At 38.5% G+C, this 17,875-nt stretch overlaps 2 protein-coding genes and 1 non-coding gene across 6 annotated transcripts; 2 read left to right on the top strand and 1 right to left on the bottom strand.

Annotated features, from left to right (window-relative positions):
* The first annotated feature begins 107 nt into the window (after positions 1 to 107).
* Positions 108 to 12,582, top strand: LOC104896438 (uncharacterized). 4 transcript variants are annotated; one of them, XM_057395559.1, is made up of 3 exons: positions 108 to 474; positions 1,398 to 1,447; positions 2,453 to 12,582. In XM_057395559.1, exon 3 carries the CDS (start codon positions 8,089 to 8,091, stop codon positions 9,016 to 9,018), a length of 930 nt encoding a protein of 309 aa, XP_057251542.1. In that variant the 5' UTR covers positions 108 to 474; positions 1,398 to 1,447; positions 2,453 to 8,088; the 3' UTR covers positions 9,019 to 12,582. The 4 variants fall into 4 exon arrangements, with proteins under 4 accessions (XP_057251542.1, XP_057251540.1, XP_048502415.1 ...); XM_057395557.1 differs by lacking the exon at positions 1,398 to 1,447; XM_048646458.2 differs by lacking the exon at positions 108 to 474 and having other exon boundaries at positions 1,273 to 1,447; positions 7,761 to 12,582.
* On the bottom strand, positions 8,212 to 8,318 carry LOC125499217 (small nucleolar RNA R71). The gene has a single exon (XR_007275934.1). It is a non-coding gene; the product is annotated as a small nucleolar RNA R71 (small nucleolar RNA).
* LOC125498724 (uncharacterized) lies at positions 9,659 to 10,018 on the top strand. The gene has a single exon (XM_048646990.1). The coding sequence runs from the start codon at positions 9,659 to 9,661 to the stop codon at positions 10,016 to 10,018; it is 360 nt and encodes a 119-aa protein (XP_048502947.1).
* Positions 12,583 to 17,875: the final 5,293 nt, after the last annotated feature.

Below are 17,875 nucleotides of genomic sequence, written 5' to 3'. Positions count from 1 at the left end.
ATAAGAGACTGGTTGGGTTCACTAACGTGTTTCTTAAATATATAAAACCCGTTATTCTCCAAAATTGGTTTCTTAAGTTTAACTAGTTAACTTATTAAAGTAGTGGTTGAGAGAGAAAGGAAACAACTTTTATGGAAAACCGATTTCCTTGATTTTTTTAAAAAACTAATTTTTTTTCCAACATAGTATTGCTGATATCAGAGGTAGATTTCCTTTTTCATTTTCTATTTTTCTCTTTTCTTTTGTGAGGAAAAAACAATCAACGCTTAATTAGATTAGAATACTTCTATTAGATAGTGGATATTCTTTCCACTTTCGTAGAATGATACTGTCAAGTGCCAACAGTCAACTACCAACTGCTAAACCCATAAATGTTCAGCAGCCTCGTCGTTAATTAGTCCATCCGACAGCGGCGGCGGCAACGACTACGGCTCTGGTGAAATTCGCCGTGACACTCTTCCGTATTCTCACCAGGTCATTATTCTAATGATCCTAAAACATTTTTCTCTTTTGTTTTCCCAGATCTAATTTTGCTCTACGATTTTCTATTTAACCTAATCCGATTAGGATTATTGTCTTCAACGTAACCTCTGGTTGATTTATTACTAATGATGAAACTGGTGTTGTTTTGATATGTGAATTTTGAAATTTGAGTCTGTACGAATTTATATTCATATTGTTTTGATTTTTAGATTAGAGTACTCTATGGTGGATTATTGTTGTGATCATGATTTGTCGCTGCCTCAAACACTCAAATTCAAACATTGTGTGAAAGATATGACAAGTGGTCATTGACTTTGCTGCTTCAATCACATCATTTTGCTCCTCCCTTTTCTAGTCTTCATCACTTTCGTGTTTTCCAATTCTTTTTAGGGTTTTTTGTCAGAAAGGACCTAATAAAATTCCAATTTTGTGGGGAAGGACCTAAGAATTTTTTTTTTGTCAAAAAGGATCTAATAAAATACTTCCGATTGTGAACAGGAACCACTTTATGAATTTCCGGCCAAATACTTCCTCCGTTTCAAAATAAGTGCAACATTTGCATAGTGTTTACTATTCACAGTTTAAACTTTAATTAGCTTTGGTGATTTACATTTTAGGAAAAACATAGTCATGTGGGATCTTGTTAGATTCGTCTGAATGTGAATTTTTTTAATATCAACTTTTTATAATTTTTACTTATTGATAATTGAAGATATTAACGGTTAAAATAATGCATTGGCAAACGTGAAAACAAGAAGTGTTGCACTTATTTAGAAACAGAGGAAGTACTATTTACGGACGTGGACCCTCTTTTTTTACCCCTAGTTGACTATTTAATTTTTGTTCCTATTTTAACTGACCCAAACATGTTGAATTCTCACACTTTTCTCCCAACAACGCAATCTCCATTGAAGGGAAGCATCAACCTATTCGATCTTATCCTGCAACCTTCGTCAAATCCAAGGTATGTCTTGCTCTTCAAAATTTTCTCTCTCAATGTTTAAGGGTTTTTGAAATTTAGGGGTCATATTATGCCTTTTTCCCAAAATCGCAAATTAGGGTTCTTAATTTTACGGTAATTTCTCTTCGCCTCCTAATTTTACGGTAATAGAAACATAACATTAAAGAGTCAACTAGGGGTAAAAAAAAAGGGTCAATGCCGGTAAATGGTAAATTTGGTCGAAAATTCATAAAGTGGTTCCTGTTCACAATTGAAAGTATTTTATTAGGTCCTTTTTGACAAATTTTTTTTATTAGGTCTTTCCCTAGAAAACTTGTATTTTATTAGGTCTTTTCTGACAAAAACCCTTCTTTTTTATTTCTTTTTAAATTCTAATTTTTAAATCTTTATATCGTTATTTCCGAAATCAAATCTCTATCAAAACGTGGTTTTTTTTCCTTATTTTGGATGGATTAAACTAGATAATGATTCAACCAAGTTGGTTACCAGTTATCAGGTACGATCTATATGCTAACCAACTCCGTAATTTAGTTCAGAAGGTCCATTAAATTATATATAATTAACTAGTTTGGCAAGATTATGTGGATTGGTTGTAATGGTTTTGATTGTCCAGCGAAAGTATCAATCTTCTTAGTTTTATATGTTCATTGAATGGAATGAATAACTCTGTGATTATTATTTCTTTAGTTTCGATTAAAATTTTGGATGTTTGTTGATTTTTTTGTCATCATTTTCTGTGTGAACTGCATCCTGCAATGGGCAACATATCCTGAACATCCTAAATGCCCCTAGTGCAAAAATTTATTTCATACTGATTGTTCTTTAAAACCGCTATGTATTGGTGAATTTCCCCCCACCCCACTGTCGCTAAAAAGAATATATACTTAGTTTATCTGACATATACACTATAGTACATCTACTTAGCCATGTTTTAGTTATGATCGATTTTGCTAGCTTATGTTGCCGTACGTCTCACTTCTTCTTATCTTATTAAATTACTTTGTATAGGTAATAAGGACTTGTATTTTCTGGCGGAAAGTGTTGGAACCATAAAGAACTACTTTCTAAGTTAAGTCCCTTTTTATGTTTTCTTGGTAAAAACATTTATAGTTTCCTCCCATTCCCATTCTCTATTGATTACCATGTTGAGTACTTATTAGTTATGTATGAGTTTGTGTTGTAGATTCTTTGAGATATATATACATATGCATTGTCAGTGGTGCTGAGTGTTGTATTCCTCGTAATTATGACCAGAATCTCAGTTATTAAGTTGATGCTACCAAAACAACAAGAATCTAAGCCTACTATTTGGGCTTATTCCCAAGGCTAAACCAATTAAAGGAAGATCAAGGCCCAGCAGGTTCCTAAGGCCTCCAGGGGCCCATCTATGGGGACTTCTTCCAGCTGTCAGTGCCTTCTAGTTGGCTTACAGCTGAGAATCCCAAAGCACTATATATAAATACCCAACACCCTCATCATTGAGAAGGTATTGAATTCTTACCTAACAAACCAGAGCATCTCTCTCTAGACTTTATCTCTCTAGCTTGATCATTGACTTGAGTGTCGGAGAGGCGATCCCGGAACCACCTCCGGGGAAGTCTAACCTTAACTTTTTGCAGGATTCCGGCGTACGGACTATTGACTCAGGACATTCAGATCTGACCCGGTATTTCCTTGACAAGGCAGTTAGCATCCTTAAATTCTAGACAGAAACAGTTTGGCGCCGTCTTTGGGGATAGTACGAAAAGTTACTTCGCCACCACTTATTGAGACTTACCTCAGTAGCTACTCAGCTTCGATCATCAATCCTCGAACGCCAGTCAGCAATGGCACCAACCAAAAACACCCGCGGCAAGCAAGCCTCTGACCAAATTCCTCGGCCTGAGAGAGGCCACTCACCCCCGCATAATAGGGAGGCTGAGCAGGTCCCCTCATCGGGTCGGCGGTCACTCATCGTTCAAACTTTAGACCCTCGGTCAGCCTCTCAGCAAATACAGAATTTCAACCCTCAACAGCTCTTCGCGGCCGACATTGCTCTTATCACTGCCCAACTCCAAGAAACCTTCCAAAAAGGTATGATGGACATGATGGCCATGCTTCAGCAGAGGCAACAGCAGCTCATCCCACTCAATCAACCTGAGCCCAGAGAGCGCACTGTAGCCCGCTCTCAAAGGGATGTCCACTCTCGTTCCAATCGGGATCAGCAGCCTAGCCGGCCACGATCCGATGCGAGAGAACCAAGTCATCGAGACAAAGAGAAGTCGGCTCGTCAGGGGTCGGCCCGTCAGCACGCAGAGACCCACGTATCAAAATCCCCAAGAGGGGGCGCGGGTCGGAAGCCCGAGGATGCCCGACACTTTCTTAACAAGAAGCGCCTCAGCCAGGGCTACGACGCCCGGGAGCTCCTCAACAAAAAGGCGCATCATCGAGAAGGGCAGGGCAACTCGGCCCATTCTCAACCGCCTAAGAGGACTGGAGGAGGGCTCAAGTTCCTGATCCCCTTCAGTTAGGAAATCCTATGGACCCCAACCCCGGGAAAAATCAAAACCCCATTGATCGAACCATTCGCGGGCCTAACCGACCTCGATGATCATATGGCCAGCTACAAAGGTCAGATGAGCGTTCAGACTAGCTGTGAGGCCACCTGGTGTTGTTTCTTTCCCATCACCCTCAAAGGCCTTGCCCTCAATTGGTTCCACGAACTCCCAGCCGGAGTCATCACGGACGTCGCCATACTTGAACCCCTCTTCATCCACCAGTTCGTAGCTGGAAAGAGGCAAAGAAAGACCAGCCTCCACCTCATGGGGGTGAAGCAGGACAAAAATGAACCCCTGGCGGACTACATCAAAAGGTTCAATGAGGAGTCCCTCAAAATCACCGACTTGCAAGATGCGGTGGCTTTTGCTGGCCTCATGTCCGGGCTCCAACCGGGTCGGCTGAGATGGTCCTTGGCTGAGAATGAAGTAAAAAACTTCTCGGAAGCCATGACTAGAACCCAAAGATTCATCCAGACAACGGATATCTGTCGGCATTCGGATGAAGGAGGCAAGAAAAGGAAAGACGAGGGGAACCACAAGGATCAACCTAAATATCAAAGAACGGGAGGTCGAGGGGATCGGCTTACCGACAACGGCAATGATATTCTCGGTTCAACAAGAATCGGAAAGAAATCTACTTCGACATCAGGAACAAAGCTTGGCTTCCTAAGCCATCACCCATTCGGACATCGTCCTCTCGGAGGGACAAGAGCCTCTGGTGTGATTACCACAAAGAATGTGGGCACACCATCAAAGACTGCAGGGAACTCAAAAAATCCCTGAACGGTTTAGCCGACCAGGGAAAGCTAAATCGCTACCTAAAGCACACATGCGAGGAAAAGGGGAAGCAAAAGGTGGGTCAGTCGAACAACGGAGATACCGAAGGTTTCATCGGTGTCATCGCTGGAGGATTCGCGTCGGGAGGCCTAACCGGCCGAGTGCACAAAGCCCACCTCCAAAATCTCAAGCATCAAGTGCTTGACGTCCAGCTGCCCCGAACTAGCTGCCCAGTCATGACCTTTGGGGAACCCAGTCGGACGTTGCATACTCCACACGACGACCCTCTGGTCATCGAACTCAAGGTAGCAAACACAAGGGTAAAGAGAGTGTTGGTTGATAGTGGGTCGTCCGCTGACATCATTACCCTTGATTGCCTCAAGAAGCTGAAGTACAACGAGCGGGATGTTACCCCCCTGAATCAGCTGCTCATAGGCTTCGAGGGCAACTCCGTTCACCCGGTCGGTTCAATAAAGCTACCCACTCGGATGGGTGAAAAAGGTAAGGGGAGAAGCCTACCAATCGACTTCTTGGTGGTGGACATCCCTTCGCCATATAACATAATAATTTCGCAAAGCTTGTAAGGGGAGATCCCCCATTCCTGGCGTGGGGCTAATTGTTTGGGCTTATTCCCAAGGCTAAACTAATTAAAGGAAGATCAAGGCCCAGCAGGTTCCTAAGGCCTCCAGGAGGCCATCTATGGGGACTTCTTCCAGCTGTCAGTGCCTTCCAGTTGGCTTACAGCTGGGAATCCCAAAGCACTATAAATACCCAGCACCCTCATCAATGAGAAGGTATTGAATTCTTACCTAATGAAACCAGAGCATCTCTCTCTAGACTTTATCTCTCTAGCTTGATCACTGACTTGAGCGTCGGAGAGGCGATCCCGGAACCACCTCCGGAGCAGTCTAACCTTTCCTTTTGCAGGATTTCGGCGTACGGACTATTGACTCAGGACATTCAGATCTGACGCGGTATTTCCTTGACAGGACAATTAGCATCCTTAATTTCTAGACAGAAACACCTACTAACATGAATTCTAACAAGACTAAAACAACTACTTTTATCCTAACGTGGTAGAAGAGACGTCAATTACCTCGAATTTAGGTGGAAAATAATGCTAGAATGGCAAGGAAAGAAGAGAATAACATTGCTCCCAAAAACACCAAACCGGATGACTCGTCTGATTGAAATGGAAACCGCGGTCACATCTTTCACTTTCTTGAAAAAGAAATCACACTACAAGTAATATCTTCTCGAGTTGATGAATTTTTACTACTCTCACGTCTAATTTCGATAAGAGACGAAAGAAATATGGGGCTAACAAGATGGGTGTGCAGAAATGGCCGAATATGCGAGAATGAAGACGGAATCTTGCTCTTTCTTTCTAAGGCTGGCGTGAAGGGAGGTTTTTGAGTGCAGAAAAATAATGTGATTATTCATATCATTAAGAAAAGGTTTAATTGCATTAAGATGGGTTAATGGAAGGATCGCTCTTTACCTTTTGGTGGTTACAACGAAGGTTAGAAGATGCTAATAATATGCTTGATACTATTCTACATTCCGGATAACATAAGAAGAAAATGAGCTTGCACAGAGCCGTTACACTGGTCGGTCCAAAATATAAGTAACGGTTAAAATAAAATCACATGGTACTCAAATTTATAGAATTACTAACTATATGATAAAATAAATACGCACATTATATATAAAATTAATGAATTTATTACTAAATAAATATATATACACTTTAAATTAATAATGACAACATAATACATGAATTAATAATTATACACTTTCAAAATAGTTTTTAATTATAAGTTATTTTATTTTAACGGAAAATATCATTTTAATGTAAATAACACCAAAAATAAAGAGTGAAAATTACGGAGTATTATACCATGAGCCTTGATTGAAATGTAGTTGATTTGATCTTGAGCATTGAGAGTTTTCACTAGGGATTCTTCTTTGAGAAGTTGAGTTAGGATAAGTCAGATATCGCACAGACCATGGAATTGTCAAAGTCCTTCAGGGACAAGGAGAGCTTGGATTGAAAAATTGATATGTTACATTTATATATAGTTTTTACATGCATTTTGATTGCATTTAGAACTCCTTTTAGAGCATTTAGGTGCATAATGACATGAATTACATATGTTGTGCTCTACTACTCCCCGTTTGCGTGTTTTGATGATTTTGAGGTTACTTTGATGCAAATTGATTATGATTATATAAGGTCAAGCCTATTAATAATTGAAGATGAAGATATATTGCACAAGGATCACAATGCATCCGTTTGGGACAATTTTGAGTTGGAATGAAGCAAAGAGTTAGTGAAATAAGTGTCAAAACTCAGACCTGTTCACTATTTTGACCATAATGTTTGATAGAAATTTGATAATTAAAAAATCCTAGTTGGGTTAGAAACTAGACTTTAATGGCTTGCCAATGATAGGTCACACACCCCAATCCGACTTCTGATTTGAGAGATACAACCTTCGCAAGTTGGCGCAAAATTGCAGTTTTCTCGCCCGGTCGACCGGGCGGTTTTGCGCGACCGGGCGAAATTAAATTTTCCCCAGGATGCAAGGCATATTAGCCCGGTTAACCGGGCGACAAAGGAGCCAAAATCGCTTACGCGCCCGACCGGGCGGATTTGCTGATTCGTCGTAACTTGTCAATCACCGTCGCCCGACCGGGCGGTTTCTCGAGACAGGTTTTTTCGCCTTTTTTAGCCAGTTTTGTAAAAAGTATAAGTAGGTTTTTAGTAGTTTTGATTAGACCATCTTACTTTCTACGTTTTCAGGGCCAAACAATTAGTTTTTCTCTCTTTAGTTTTGTATGAACTTTTACATTTAAAGATTATAGAGATCGTTGATTTCCTTTTCATTGTTCTTCAATCATTCGGTATTCCTCTTTACTTTCTTTAATTTAATGAATTCTTTTACTTAGATCATGTTTATTGAGTTTATTATTATCATGAGTGAGTAGTATATTTCCAGGGCTTAGATCCTGATCCTGATCTTGAGAAAACACAAAAGAAGAAAAGGCAGTCTAGGGAAAAACCACGGAAGAACCAACAGAACCAATCATGCCTCCTAAGTCATTAAAGTCGTATGGGGTACCTTCTGCTGGTAATGTTCCCACATGCCCTACTATGCCTGATATACAGGCAACCAACTTCGAAATCAAGCCTGCTCTCATTAATATGATCCAACAGAATCAGTTTGTTGGCATCCATCTGAAGACCCTGCAAATCATTTACAACGGTTTCATTAAATCTGTCGTATCGTTAAGCATCAAGGGGTCACTCCTGATCAGTTAAAGGTCATGGTCTTCGAATTTTCATTAAAGGATAAGGCACAAAAATGGCTGAACGATGGTAATGAAACTGATTGGAGTGTTATATCAGAAGCATTCTTGAAAGAGTACTACCCTCCTACCAAGACTGCAGAAATAAGACATAAGCTTGCTACCTTCCAACAAGAACCCGATGAAACACTGAAGGAAGCATGGAATAGGTTCAAGGACCTACAGAGAAAATGCCCACACCACAACCTTGACAAGTGGTTCATCACCCAAGCATTCTACAATGGTCTACAACCCCATATCAAGAGTACAATTGATTCATCTGCAGGGGGTGTCTTCCTATATAAGGAGGTGGATAAAGGGTATAATTTTCTGGCTAACTTAGCAGCGAATGATCATAACTCTTCCAGGACTATTTCAAAGGAAAAGTTGGATGATGATGCATATGCCTTGTTGTCTTCACAAGTAGCCCAGTTGAGCATGAAGATGGACTCACTGAAATCTTTGCAGTCTAGTACTCCTCCTATGAGTATTAATGTGATGTCTTCCATGGCTCATATTACTTCTTCCTTTTGTGAGATGTGTGGTGTTCAAGGCCACTTTTTGGTCATGACTGTTGTTACAATCACCGTGATCCGAATCAGATGGAGCTTGCAAATCCTTTTCAGTAGAGACCTCCACACAACCCATACTCTAACACTTACAACCCATGTTGGAGAGATCATCCTAATTTTTCCTACAAGAACAACAATCTTCACAATCCTCAACCTCCACCATAATCTTCCTACCAACCACCTCACCAAAACCCGCCACAACATGCTACTAAACAACTGTTTTATGAAGGGGCTCCTCAGAACCCCCCTCCTGGTTTCATTAGGCCTTCACACCAAGGTTACCAGCAACAAGCTTCTCAAAATGCCAGCTCTCAAGAACCCACTATGTCTAATCTAGTGAAAATGATGGTTTCTATGCAGAAAAATCATGAGGAGAGCATCAAGGAGTTGAAGAACACTACCAAACACTTGGATACTCAACTGCTTAGGTTGCTGAAAATAATGCACAGAGGCAACCAGGTTATCTACCGGGGCAACCATCCCCAAGGAGACTGCCAATGCCATTACACTTCGTAGTGGCACTGCTTATGATGCTCCTCATATGCCCATTGATGATGATGCTTCTTGCAAGGAGAATGAGGTGATAAAGGAAGAAGCGGAGAAGAGTTGATGTATGAGGTCGAACTAGCTAAGGAAGGTCGGACAAGAAAGCAGAAGGAAAAGGTTTCTGAAACGCCTATTTCACCAAGGCTACTTTTTCCCCATAGGATGCAGAAGTCGAAGGTCGATCAAGAACTTGGTAAGTTCTTGACTATGGTTAAGAACCTTGAGGTAACAATTCCTTTTATTGAACTTATTTCTCAAGTGCCTATTTATGCTATGTTTTTGAAAGACATGATTACTAAAAAGCAAGGATTTGGTGGGGTAGATCGAGTCGCTCTAACTGAAGAGTGTAGTGCTGTTTTACAAAATAGAACCCCACCTAAGTTGAAGGATCCTGGTAGTTTTTCCATCCCTTCCCACCTAAGAAATTGAATATGGGAGCACTTAAGTGCACTCAAGTTACTTTACGAATGGGCGATCGTTCTATAAAATACCATCTAGGTGTTTTAGAAGACGTCCCTGTTAGGGTGGGAAAGTTTTATATTCCTGTTGATTTTGTTGTGCTTGATATGGATGAGGATGCCCAAATTCCTATTATTCTTGGTAGGCCGTTTTTGTGTACTGCTTGTGCTGTTATAGATGTCAAGTCTGGGTCTTTCACTTTGAGTGTTGGTGATGATAATGTCACTTTTAAACTAACCAATGTTGTTAAGTCTCCTATACTTGAGCAAACTTGCTGCAGGAGGAAAATGTTTGATGAGGGGGGCACTCATTGCCAAGCCCCTCTGATTTGAGATTGAGGAGGTAATATGGTCGTGCGGACCTTTATAAACCAGCACTAAGCGGGAGGCAACCCATAGTTTTTTTTTTTCTTATATCTCTTTTTAATTTTTTTCATTTTTTCCCTTTTAAAGAGTGAGAGAGCGAGAGCATACTAACATTAATTTTTCCTCTGAGGATCTTCCTATAGTTCATCTTGCGGCACTGAGGACATTGCCACGTTCAGCTTGGGGGAGGATATTTGTATGTATTTTCTCTCTCTTTTACTACCTTTTAGTGTAGATTTTTTGCTTTCTTAGGCCAGATTTATTTGCTTTCAAACAAAAAAAAAACATAACAAATATTGCTGAAAAAAATATTAAAAATACGATTTGACTAGATTGGTTTGATTGCTTCCCTTTATCCCATGATGCTCTTTGAAAGTGTATTTAGGCTCTTTATCTGGATAGTTGGGCACTTGAGATTGTGATGGTGGAATCTGAACTATAAATACTTCGAACTTAAGTGAGTTTCGATGATAACACGCTTATCTTGACTGCATACTTGAATTGGTGAGACTATGAGGATTCATTCTTGTCAATGAATTTATTTTTATATCCATTCTGTTTCTTGTGTGTTAGTTCCTCATTAGCTGACTGATCTTGACTTTGACAACGTACTTATGGATACCTGATGACTTGTGGCAGTTGCTATGATATAGGCGTCCTTTTGTCTGATTCTTGAGCCTCAAAGTGATTTTTTTGATATACTATTATATCCTCCTTAGCCCCGCTGAGCCTAATGACTATTTCATGTTACTAAACCTCATTACACGCCCATGGCCCTTATTTTGATATTTATCCCAAGCCTAGCTTGGGGGAGCATCAGTTTAAGCTAGTATTTGAAATAGTTTTTATGAGTTACTTGATGGTGATGATTGTATTTTGTAAGGTTCAAAGTTGGAGAAAAAGAAAAGAATAAGCAAAGTGAAACACATGTGATTGTTGAATCGAAAAGATGCAAAGAAAAAGAAAGATTGAAAAAATGAACAAAAAGTTAAAAATTCTTTCCTTCACAAGGGCTTGCAAAGAAAAAATTCATCACACTGCTTCAAGGATGGGTTTATTGAAAATTTTGTTGATTCATAGAGTTGGGACATTGTTATTCGCTGTGTTTTAGTTGATGCTTCTAGTGACTTTTGCTCCCCCACTCTAGGTTTTTCCACCACATTTCGTATACATATTCCCTACCCTTACCTAAGCCCCATTAAAACCCTGAAAAAGTCCTCTTGAGCTTTGTTTTACATTGTTTATTGGATTGATGTAGAGTCATTTTGTCAAGGTTAAAGAGCACGTTCGCTACTTGAGTCGGCATGATTAGGATGAGTGGCATTATTACCTTTCTAAACACATGAGAGTGTGAGTGGGAAGGGTTGTTATGGTTGGGATGGTGAGTGATCGGTCACGTCTTTTACCTGCCACAAAAACGTTGAGAGGAGTGACACCCTAGTGAGTGCCTTTTCGAGATTTGCATGTCATATAAGGCAGCCGCATTTGATTGCTTATTTTAGCGATTGGTGAATACAGTAATATGAACAGTTGAACTTGAATTGTGCCTGATTGAATGATTTATAGCTTTATAAAAGATTTTGATCTCTGTTTTCATATATAAAGGGGTGAAGCAATCATATTAATGTTCATGTCTTGTTTGCTTAAGGACAAGCAAAGGTTTAACTTGGGGAAGTTTGATATGACACATTTATATATAGTTTTTAGATGCATTTTGATTGCATTTAGAACTCCTTTTAGAGCATTTAGGAGCATAATGACATGAATTGTGTATGTTGTGCTCTACTACTCCACGTTTGCGTGTTTTGATGATTTTCAGGTCACTTTGATGCAAATTGATTATGATTATCTAAGGTCAAGCCTATCAATCATTGAAGATGAAGATATCTTGCACCAGGATCACAATGCATCCGTTTGGGACAATTTTGAGTTAGAATGAAGCAAATAATTAGTGAAAGAAGTATCAAAACTGACACCTGTTCACTTTTTTGCCCCTAGCTTTTGATAAAAAAATTGATAATTAAGAAATTACATTTGGGTTAGAAACTAGACTTCAAGGGCTTTCCAATGATAGGTCATACGCCCCAATCCGACTTCTGATTTGAGAGATACAGCCTTCACAAGTTGACGCAACATCGCAGTTTTCTCGCCCGGTCGACCGGGCGGTTTCACGCGACCAGGCGAAATTAAATTTTCACCAGGATGCAAGGCATATTAGCCCGGTCAACCGGGCAAGAAAGAAGCCAAAATCGCTTACGCGCCCGACCGGGCGGATTTGCTTATTCGTCGTAACTTGTCAATCACCGTCGCCCGACCGGGAGGATTTCGCCCAGTCGACTAGGCGGTTTCTCGGGACGGATTTTTTCGCCTTTTTTAGCCGGTTTTGTAGAAAATATAAATAGGTGTTTAGTATTTTCGATTAGACTATCTTATTTTCTACGTTTTTAGGGCCAAACACTTAGTTTTTCTCACTCTAGTTTTGTATGATCTTTTACATTTGAAGATTATAGAGATCGTTGATTTCCTTTTTATTGTTCTTCAATCATTCGATATTCCTATTTACTTTCTTTAATTTAATGAATTCTTTTACTTTGATCATGTTTATTGAATTTATTATTATCATGAGTGAGTGGTATATTTGTAGGGCTTAGAGAGAGAAGCCATGTTTATACCTTTTTTTTTATTGTGGTTTGATGTTCTTCTATAATTGAATTGAATTAGAATAATTCCTGTTGATTTGTTATGCTTGTTTAATTCATGTAATTGTGCAATATCATGAGTTATATTTAGCTAATAAGAATTAGAATCGAAAGATCGTATTCATTAGAGGCTTGTTACAATAGATAGATTTGATTATGTTGAGCGACCGTACTGGCATATGTTAATTTAAGAGTTGTTAATGCCTGACCAAGGATTAACGAAATACTGTATTTATTCGAACCTCAATCCAAGTATTGTTGAACTATATTGTAGTGATTAGATTGGTAAAAGCATGGTGGACCGATCAATTGCCCTAGGTTTTTAATTATTTAATAAACTTATATCATTTTGCTTTCTAGTTTACTCTAGTTTAGTTATTAATTCTTCAATCGATTTTCTCTCTTGAAGTAGTTAAATAATTGACCATAAATCTGTAGAACTCCTCTCCCTGTGGATCGACCCGTATTTGTCAGTTTCTGCTAAACAGACACCATGCACTTGCGGTATATTTTAAAACCCATCAAATATAAAAGGTTTAAATTTTGTGTATCAAATAAATGTAGGTGGGAAAAGGCTTTAACGAGGCTAGGTTCATATTCCAGTCTATGTCGGATCTAGAAAGAGTATGACCTACATTCTAGAAAGTCAATTCATCATACCAGGACTAATTTGTTTCATTGAAGCGGTCTAACCTCGAGATGAGGATTCCTAGTTATCCTTGTGGAATCAGACCATTCGTAGTTCCCAATCTATTATTTGGCCTTAACCTATGTTTAGGACTCCCTTTCGGGTTTTTAACCTAGTGGGCTTGCACATATCTTGAAAAAGGAGTTAGGGTTATTAAAGCTCGAAAGGTTTAAACCTTAAAGACAGACCTTGCACGAAAAGACTGGGGTGTTTTTTAATTAGGTCAGACCCCTAAAACAACTATGTTTTACGCGCATATAGACATACCGAACATAGGATCGACCAGCACCACGACTAAATCGAAGAATAGCATGCGAGCTACAGACTGGGCGCGGGCGTGGTGTGCCAGGCGCAACTTAACGCACTTGGCGCACTACTCGTCCAACATGTTTTTCAGGGATCCTGTAGATGTTTAGGCTAACTGACGAATTTTTTTATTGTTTGTTAAACGCGATTTTAACGACACATAATAATGACAATTTCTAAAGATAATAATAATAGGAAGATATCACAATCACAGGCAAATGTCATATAACATGGATGCAAAAGTTGCAACCTAAAGTCCAGTTCTAAGTTTGAAACTATGGTCAATTTTAGGTTCAGTTTTAAAGGATCCATGACTCACTCCCCTACTCAAAGAGGTGGCCACGTGTAACGGTGTGAGACGCACTCTAGTTCTCAAATCAAGAACAAGATAACAATGACATGGCTGGATAGGTTTGCTTATGACTAAGATCCAACACTATCGCCTAGGAAGCTTTTTGGATGGAAAAAGTAGCAAACCCCCCGGGGGTGACCTCACACATAAAACATATGCTAATGAGGCGAGGTAGATTGTCCTTATGGTGGCTAAACAATAGCCATACAGATGCAAAACTGTAATGTCATTCTATTGCACAAAAAGAGTATGAATCGTAATTTTTTAATTCGACCCACTCATTTCAAAAAATTAATATTTTAAAATCCTCCCCGGTGGAAACGCCAAATTCCAGGCGTGTGTTTTTATTTCGCTTACGTGGGATGAACGTGTATTAGTTTTGACTACCCCACTGTAAAAGGGTTTTTTTTTTGTATTGAAAATATTTTGGAAGTTGCCAACAAGTCTTTAAAGGAAGATTTATAAACTAAATTGGATATTGGGAAATCGTAGGGACAGATTAGGGACTTATCAAATGTAGATTTTCCCGTCCAGACTCCAAAAATGGTGAAAATGAACCAAAGATTGAGTTCGGGGGTGAGGTAAAAACGAATCAGGAACCATTTTCCTCATTGTTGGCCTCTACTAAATATTGAGTCATGTCAATGTTTATGCAAAAAAAATAACCAAATAATCTTTTAATTACTCTAAAAATAATAAGTATTGGTTGGTTCGGGAAACACATAAACAGACTATTATTTACTTGATATGTTAATATGCAATCAACTCATACGGAACCTATCGGGTTGTCCAAATTAATCTAATTAATATTATAACAGTTCTTTAGGTCTTCTTTAACAAAAATAACATGTGGGTGATAAAAGTATTGCATGGAAAAATCATATAATATATGTTGAACAATCAGGCAAACATATCACAAAATATAAAAAATAAATAAAAAGAAGTAAAAAGGTGTAGAATGTACAACGACACGATTTTCATATTAAATATCTACACCATGAAAGAAATAGTTAGTAACTTCAATATAAAAATATAGAATTCATATTTAAGGATTCTCGAGATTATACCGTAGCTTGGGTCTAGGAGGTTGACAACCATTAGAACAAGCAATCGTGAAGTCTGAAAATCTGAATGTTCGAAAGGTTTGAATGTAAATTTTAATGTCTGTATGAAAGTAGTTTGTATCTCTGAAAGTATGAGTTTCATAGGTACATTTTGTAGTTCATAGAGAGGTTTCTAAGGTATTCGTAATATAAAAGTCGAGAGTTGTGTGTAAAATATGTTCTTTAATTTTTACGGAAATCACGCCTATTTATAAGGAAAACCGCACTACACCCCACGCTAGCTGCGCCTGGCGCATGCTTACGTGTCACGCGCATGACGTGACATGCCCAGTACAAAGCATAAATATGGTACGCGCTTTGAAAAGATAAGAAAGAAAATTCGCTTCACGCGTAGCAGTGCGCCTAGTGCACTACTCAGTGTGTGGCACAGTGCCATGTGTCAGCAAAAGCTACGCCAGGCGCATGGTTGTGCGGCAAGCGCACGGTGGTGCGCCAGGTGCACCGGTCTAGCTTTTGACTCGCCTTTGCCAGCTTTTTTTAAAACACCTTTTAAAATATTCTCTTTTATCTTTTAATTCCAGAAATCTGATTTTTACGGGATAAAATCGGACGTTAATGATATAAAAAATATCTTTGAAAATATTCATTTATTAAAGTAAAATAATTATTTATTATTAAACAGTTTGTGAGGCTTTTGAAAGGATTGGGTTCAAAATTCAATTAATTATCATAAATAATTAATTGGACTTTAGCACTTTTTGAAATTATTTTTGAATGGCTTTTCAAACTCCTCTAACCTTGAGCTAGAGCAATTAAGATCGTGGTCTGTTTCATCATGGGATCCTTAAATGGAGAGACACGATTATGTGTCTATACTTATGCGAAATGTTTATTCTCTAATAATCTTTCACCCAAATCTGATAAATTTCTCAACTAATACTACTTCTACAACCAAAGCGAGAACAAAGTGTTTGTTCTCATAATGATGTCTTTCTGGAAAATGAGTGTATTTCCATAATAACAAGTGAACTCGATATAAGCAACAAATGGACGAGGTTAACAACTCGTTAGAGGTGGTCTGGTAGGAAAATGCTTACGAGGTGGTGCATTCAATTTGCGTACCTCCTACTGTCCCACTTGTAGATAATCCATGTGAAATCTCTCAAATTTATGAGGTAGAAACTTCTTCTATTATTCCCCAACGTAGGATTAGTAGGACCATTATTCCGTCAAAGAGATATATGGGACGTGGTTGATTTACGTAATGTGGTAAAACCCATTGGATGCAAATGAATTTTCAAGCTCAAAACTGACAAGGATGGATATATTAGTGCTTTCAGAGCAAGGTTGTGGTGAAAAGAGTTAGTCTGGGACGAACACTTAAGCAACTACAAGAGGGGGGGGGGGGGGCGGTGAATTGTAGTTGGAGAGATTTTCAAACTTTTTGCGGAAATAAAAGAATGAATAAGTAAGAAGGAACTAATTGCACGAATAAAGAAAGAACTAGGAACAAGAGATTTTTACAAGGAAAACTTCCTAGGCCCAATAGGAAGAAAAACCTTGACACTAGGGATTTTGACTCAATTCTCTTTAATCACTTTTAGGCCAAAAGACTCTCTTTTGTACAACCTAAACTTGGACCAACTCTGTTCCTCTAGGAACTTGTTCCCAGTCAGCCTGTTCCCCCTGAACAGTTGATTCTCCCTTGACTTCACTCGAAGTCTTTTCTCTTGCTCTCTTCTCTTTCTCTTTCTCTCTTTCTCTCAAGAATGATTACAGATTTTGATTCTCTCAACCCAATCTATAATACATCAATGTCTAAGAAGAAGAAAAATCGAGCAAACTTTCACTAAGAATATTACATAAAAATTCTGAAAGTTATTCTAAAAAAATCATTACAAACATCTATTTGTAGAGACCTATTTACTTGATTTCTTCTCCACAAACTTCTCCATGTTCTTCTCCATAAACACACGTCCTCTTAGCCACTTCTCCATTTTGTCCGTTGTAGTCTATCTGTTGGCAGTTGAGTTTGTTGGGCTTTCACAATCTTCTCCATTATCTCAGCCACTTCTCCATTATCACACGCCTTACATATAGTTAGGTTGTTGTGGTTCCTAAATTCTATGAACTACCTCAACGTTCACTTTGTTGGCGCTGTTGCTTAGGTTGATGTTTGGCGGCTCCATATTTCTAGGGAAATATCAATGCTGCGCATACATTTCACTAAACAAGATCTTATGGAATCTTCATATATTTCATTTGTTATCACTATAATATAAATCGGATAACACAAGTAAATAATAAATAATTTTAAACTTCATTAAATACTTAATCAAACCTTCATAAAATATTTACCATTTTATTTGTGAACCTTAAGAACATTTATTCGTATTAAAACTAGACAGATAAAATAAATAAAACAAAACCAAATTAGAGAACTAGAACTAAGATATAAACAAGTTACTTCTAACAAGGAACCTAAAAACTGAAATAAACTAATAAAACATTAATTATATCTCATTATCAAAATAGTGAAATAACAAAAGGTTTCAGACAAATTTTGGTATTGGCAATGATGAAACCTTCTCACTAGTAGTCATGCTGAAGTCATTTGGTGATCCTTGTGATTGATGCCTTTAATGACTATGAAATACGGCAGATGGATGATAAAATAACTTTCTTGAATGGGTTCTTGAAAGATAACATGTACAT

The sequence above is a fragment of the Beta vulgaris genome, chromosome 6, assembly GCF_026745355.1.
Source record: "Beta vulgaris subsp. vulgaris cultivar EL10 chromosome 6, EL10.2, whole genome shotgun sequence".
Taxonomy (NCBI): domain Eukaryota; kingdom Viridiplantae; phylum Streptophyta; class Magnoliopsida; order Caryophyllales; family Amaranthaceae; genus Beta; species Beta vulgaris.
This window is presented reverse-complemented; position numbering and strand designations above follow the sequence as displayed.

What these genes read in the sequence shown, in the direction of transcription:
- LOC104896438 (XM_057395557.1), top strand. Translation starts at nt 8,089, where the DNA reads ATGGTCTTCGAATTTTCATTAAAGGATAAGGCACAAAAATGGCTGAAC.
- LOC125498724 (XM_048646990.1), top strand. Translation starts at nt 9,659, where the DNA reads ATGGGAGCACTTAAGTGCACTCAAGTTACTTTACGAATGGGCGATCGT.